The 5869-nt window shown below is 46.4% G+C and overlaps 1 protein-coding gene across 1 annotated transcript in view; it reads left to right on the forward strand.

Annotated features, from left to right (window-relative positions):
• LOC101991442 (multidrug and toxin extrusion protein 1) overlaps positions 1-5232 on the forward strand; it is a 34603-nt gene extending 29371 nt beyond the window's left edge. The window contains exons 15-17 of the mRNA XM_005349918.2: positions 300-394; positions 996-1074; positions 4848-5232. Coding sequence (XP_005349975.1) covers positions 300-394; positions 996-1074; positions 4848-5074 — 401 coding nt within the window. The 3' untranslated portion in view covers positions 5075-5232. The remainder of the gene's footprint in view (positions 1-299; positions 395-995; positions 1075-4847) is intronic.
• The last annotated feature ends 637 nt before the right edge of the window (positions 5233-5869 follow it).

Genomic DNA, 5869 nt, shown 5'->3' on the forward strand with positions numbered 1-5869 from the left:
TATATATATGCAAACTAAGAAGTTAGTCTGAACTTTTGAGGAGCACAAAGCAGTGATTTTTCTGGAAAAGTATTTCCTTACAGCTGGCCCGTTTCTTAATATACTATCACCATAAGCAAAAAGGACCCAGATAGCCTCCTGGAGCTGTTGCTCTGACATTGTGAATCATGGCAGGTGGTCTTAAGGAGTGCTGCATCTCTGCAGGTCTCTAGCCCACTGTGGGCTCTCTCTTGCCCACGGAAGCTGGCTTAGTATGGCCATTGTCTCCTTGAGCTAACCTGTCAAATCTCCCCGCGCAGGTCTGTGGTCAGGAATCATCATCTGCACTGTCTGTCAGGTTGTATGTTTCCTGGCTTTTATTGCTCGGCTCAATTGGAAACTCGCCTGTCAACAGGTAAGCGTCCTCATTGCTGCCCCGTCTTCCTGCAGATGCCAAGCCAGACCGGATGTGGCGTGCATTCCTTCATTTAGGGAGGTTCTTTTTTTATGCTATTTTTATGCTTTTCTTGTTATTATTGGGCTTGTTTTGCTTTAATAGGGTTTTGAGGTGAAGGGCTTCATGACCCTGGCCCCATTCATTCCCCTTTATTTGCTCAGTGAATAGGAAAACAGGATTCCATTTCGGGTCTCTTGCCGGGAAAAGCCAATTTTAAGAGAAAAATTGGAACTGGAGAGACTTTCTCCAAGTTCATGTGTGTGTGTTTGTGTGTGTGTGTTTGTGTATGAAGATACTGTCAATGCGAGGTCTGGAAATGGGATGCAGAAGCGGCAACAGAAGTAAGAAGATGAAGGGGGGTGAATTCTTAGCGACCTTGGTTGATCTCCCCTCAGATTAGCCTCCTCCCCTTCCACTCTTGGAACCCGGGTCAGTTCTGGAGGAGAAGCTTTAGCTCACATGTCAGTTCGGGGACATGGCTTCTAAACCAGGTGGCCATATTTAGCACTGTTACCTGCTGATACCTCAACTTAACTTGGAGTTTCTTGTACTTTTCTAGGCTCAAGTACATGCCAATTTGAAGGTAAACATGGCCATGAATGGGAGTTCTGCTGTCTCTCAGGAGCCGGCTCACGCAGGTTTGCTACAACTCTCAGCTCTGGGGTAGACCTGGCCCGACAGGACTGGAGGGATTCGTGGGACACATCTGGGGTAGCTGCTGCGTTCTCACGTTTCAGAAGCAGATGTCAAGTTCCACGCACTTCAGATAAACTGACCTTTGTTCCCTTTGATTCCACACATTAACACACTGTTGTGGACAGGTTAAGCTTCTTCGGCCCTCTGCTAATACTTGGTACTTCCTCAAGCCTTCGACAAGTATTTCTTTCCTTTTAAAAAATGTATTGAAAATTTTTGGTTCACACACCCTGAGACTTGCGGGAAGTGGGGACATCTTTAAATCCTGCATGTAACCCATGAGGGCTTTGATCCCAGACACAGGAAGGTTTAGCAGGCCCACCCTCACCAGGTGCTGCTCAGTCCTGAGCCACATGTCCTACACACAAAACCGTCAGGGCAAAGCCAGCCCTGTCCCCCCCCCCCGCCCCCGCCCCAGACTGGCTCACCCCCCAGGGTCCCAGCTTGCTCTGGGAACTTTTCTTGGCATCATTAGTTCTCTGATACCTTCAAGATGATCTTTTTAATTCATTTTATCCTGATTTAACAATTATCTTGAGAGGAAGGACTAGTTTGTGAAATGTGGGAAATAATGACACTTAGCCTGTCTTGTTACTGTGAGGCTTGCTTTAGGAACTGGCAGATACAGCCAAAGTATTTTGTAGATGTGACCTGATATTGTTTAATTTTAAAAGTTTTTTTTTTAAGATTTATTAATTTATTATGTATTCAGTGTTCTGCCTGCACGTATCGCTGCAGGCCAGAAGAGGGCACCAAATCTCATTACAAATGGTTGTGAGCACATGTGGTTGCTGGGAATTGAACTCAGGACCTTTGGGAGAGCAGGCAAAGCTCTTAACCACTGAGCCATCTCTCCAGCCCCAATTTTAAAAGTTTTGTTTCTTTGACACAGGATCTATGTAGCTCAGGCTAGCCTCGAATTGGCATTTAGGTGAGGATGACCTTGAAGTTCTGACCCTCCTGCCTCTACTTCCTAAACTGGAATTACAGGTGTGCACAGCCATGCCTGGTAAACCTGTATTATGATGTTGTTAGGACTCTGAGCCATTGTAACAGCCTTAGCACAAGTGAGAAACCCCTAATCTGAAACATTCTGACATCCAAACCCTTGGAATATGAAATACTTCTGTTTCCAGGCATTTCAGCTAAGGTGTACTCAATCACTTATGTACCCTTACGCTTTTTAAGAAAGCTGATGCCCATCTTCTTAGGCTGCTAGGTAATCTGCCTTTATTTTTCTCTTGGGAAATTTCTATTGTGTTTTCCTGTTAGTTGTCTCGTTCCACAAGGCCATGAGACATGAGTCTTCGTGTGAGTCATTATCTTGCTTGGTACTCAGTGGGTCCTTGGGGGTGACAAGTCCCATCTTCAGTTCTGTGAATGTCTTGAGTCTTGTCTTAGTTTATCTGTCCTCCATCTGTCTTATCTTCAGTATGAAATGCCTATTAGGTAGGTATCGGGGCCCCTTCAAAAGCCTAGGAAGCTCTCTGGCTCCCCACGCTGGCTGGGTTTGTGGAGTGAAGAGAGGCCCTCAGAGATAATGAACTAAAGCATGGCACTGTTGCCAGCATAGTTAGGGATCAGAGCCTGGGCCCTGCAGCCCAGCCCCAGGCTCCACCCCTGTCCTTGAGGGGCCAACTGAACAGAGAAGTAATGCTGGGAAGCAGAGAGACAGGATTATTATTCATTGTAGCCACACTGGAAAGAGGAACAATTGAAAAGGTCCAGTGACACCTCTCCCCTTCACCTTCAGGGTCCTGACATGAGGTTTAGGTTCAAGCAGAGGGCATAAGGAATGCATCGGTGTGCAGTCCTGGTGAGACCCGTCACTGACAGTCTTCCTGTCAGAACTGTGAAATCTCTGTGGGAGGCAAGCTCCTCTCTGACTGGCACCAGGCCTTGGCCTTCTCCTTCTCTTAGCAGGAGATTTCTGGGGAAATGCCATATCTTGGGAATCATTGTTGTACTAGTCTGGTGGCTGAAGGAAGGGGCACAAGTGTCTCTTCGAGTAATCTTCACCTCTACTTGAATGATTCCAGAGTCATTTCTTGATGAAGTACAAAGCCAGTAAGCATAACCCAGAGATAAGAGTGAAGAGTGTCCTGGAAATCCCTCCCTCAGCAGTACTGGGGATGGAATTTAGTTTTTTATCACAATAAACAGAAACAGGGAATTGAATCTTAGTTGGCTCTATTCAACATGCTGGGAGACCTGGGAAGCCTGGGGGAGACCCGCCTACCTACGTCTTCTCTTACTAGTCTGTTTACAGAGAACAGGGAACAGCGGTGTCTTAGGGTTTCTATTGCTGTGAATAGACACCGTGACCACGGCAACTCTTATACAGGAAACATTTAATTGGGGGTTGGCTTGCAGGTCAGAGATTCAGTCCATTATCGTCATGGCAGGAAACATGGTAGAGTACAGCTAGACATGGTACTGGGGGGGGGGGGGCTGAAAGTTCTGCATCGGGATCTCCAGGCAGCAGGAAGGAAGAGTGAGCCACTGGGCCTAAGCTGAGCTTCTGGAACCTCAGTGACACGCTTCCTCCAACAAGGTGCTCACCTCCTAATGGTGTCACTCCCTATGAACCTCTGGGAGCCACTTTTCATTCAAACCACCATGTTCCACTTTCTGGCCCCCATAGGCTTGTGGCCATATCATAAAGCCGAAATGATACAATCCAACTTCAAAAGTACCCATAGTCTATCACAGTCTCAACCCTGTTTCGAAGTCTAAGGTCCAACGTCTCTTCTGAGATTCACTGTCTTAACTGCAATCTCAAGATCAAAACAGAAAAGCCAATGACATACTTCCAACATACAACGGCACAGGTTATACACTACTGTTCCAGAGGGAAGAGAAGGGAGCATAGTGAGGAAATATTCAAACCACAAGAGGCAATAAATAACTTTAGAGTTTAGTCTTGGCCCCCTGGCCAGGTGTTTGGCCTGTCTCTGAGATTCCGTAGCAGGGGAGGGCTGGCCAAGGTCACCGAAGCTTGCATTTCTCCAGAACCAATTTGAACAACATTCAGATTGAAAGTTAACTCCCAAACAAACAAAACATTAGCAGTGCATGCTTGCAAGCTGCTGACAGCGTACATTCATGGATCCTGTCCTAGAGAATGGGGTGCAAATGTGGTCTTGTAAGTTATATTTCTAACTCAAAATGAAACGTGAATGTACCCTATTTGTCCTCTGTGAGTATCTCCTGGAACAAAAGCAGTAAAAAGATTAAATTGGAGCCACTTATGCCTATTCCTGTGGGAGACAGCACAGGTCAAGGCAGGGACACCTCTGAGCATGCACAAATCATGCCTTGCATGGGCAAAATGGTGGACAGGAACTTCTGGACAGAGAGTGTCAGGATAATGAGGCTGTAGCAGACAAAGTGCGAGTCAGGCAGAAGAGTATGTCAGAATGGCTTGGCAATTTTGATGGCTTTGTTAGGGTTTTCTCTGCAGGGCCTTATCTGAAATAAAGGACAACTTGAAGGGACATTAATAGTCATTTAAAGCAGCAGGTGCACAGCCCTAAGATCTCTTACCTAGCAGTTAACAATAGTTTGTTTGTTTATTTATTTATTTTTCTCAACAACTGTTTCTTGAATCGACCCTCTTCTAGAAATAATCACGAATGATAACCACCATTTGTACATATGAAAATAAAAGTCCTTCCGCACTGCTCACTAAGGTCCTTTCCCCCCCCCCCCACAGTAGGTCCTGAAAGCCATGGAGAAATTATGATGACGGATCTTGAAAAGAAAGACGAGACTCAGCTGGACCAGCAGACGAACCAGCAACAAGTTTTGCCTGTCCGCCCGAAGGCCAGCAATGAACTGTCTAGGATACAGTTGGTCCTAAGGCGAGGGCTCCTGCTCCTCGGAGTCATTGCAGTCTTGGTGGGGGGGATTTTAGTGAGAGTATATGTCAGAGTTGAGTGATGTGGAAGAACCAGAGATCAAGCCACACAGTTGCTCCCTGGTTTAATGAGATTACATACTGAAAATATTACATTCGGACTGGGGGGAATTGCTGTGGTAGACAAACACATGCTTAGTGTGTTCAGGACCCTCTAACAAGTAAGCGCTCTCTCTCTCTCTCTCTCTCTCTCTCTCTCTCTCTCTTCCCCACCCTCTCTTTTTCTCTAATACACACAGACCCACAGAGAGAGAGAGAGAGACAGAGAGACTGAGAGTCGCAGATACTACAACACAGATGGAGAATCACAGACACATGGCACATACACACAGAAACAGAGAGATGGAGAGTCACAGACAACAAAGAGAGAGAGAGTTGGAGAGTCTCTCTCTTTCACACACACGCACAGAGACAGAGAGACATAGACACACAACACACACAGAGAGACAGAGAGATGGAGAGTCACAGACAACAAAGAGAGAGAGAGTTGGAGAGTCTCTCTCTTTCACACACACGCACAGAGACAGAGAGACATAGACACACAACACACACAGAGAGACAGAGAGATGGAGAGTCACAGACACACCACACACAGAGACAGAGAGACGGAGAGTCACAGACACACAGCACACACACACAAATACACAGAGAGATGGAGAGTCTCTCACACACACAGAGACTGAGAGTCACAGATACATATCATACAGATGGAGAATCACAGACACACAAGACACATACACAGAGACAGAGAGATGGAGAGTCTCTCTCATACCCAGAAACAGAGTCACAGACACACGACACACACACAACAGACAGAG

This window comes from Microtus ochrogaster, chromosome 7 (genome assembly GCF_000317375.1).
Source record: "Microtus ochrogaster isolate Prairie Vole_2 chromosome 7, MicOch1.0, whole genome shotgun sequence".
NCBI classification, from domain to species: Eukaryota; Metazoa; Chordata; class Mammalia; order Rodentia; family Cricetidae; genus Microtus; species Microtus ochrogaster.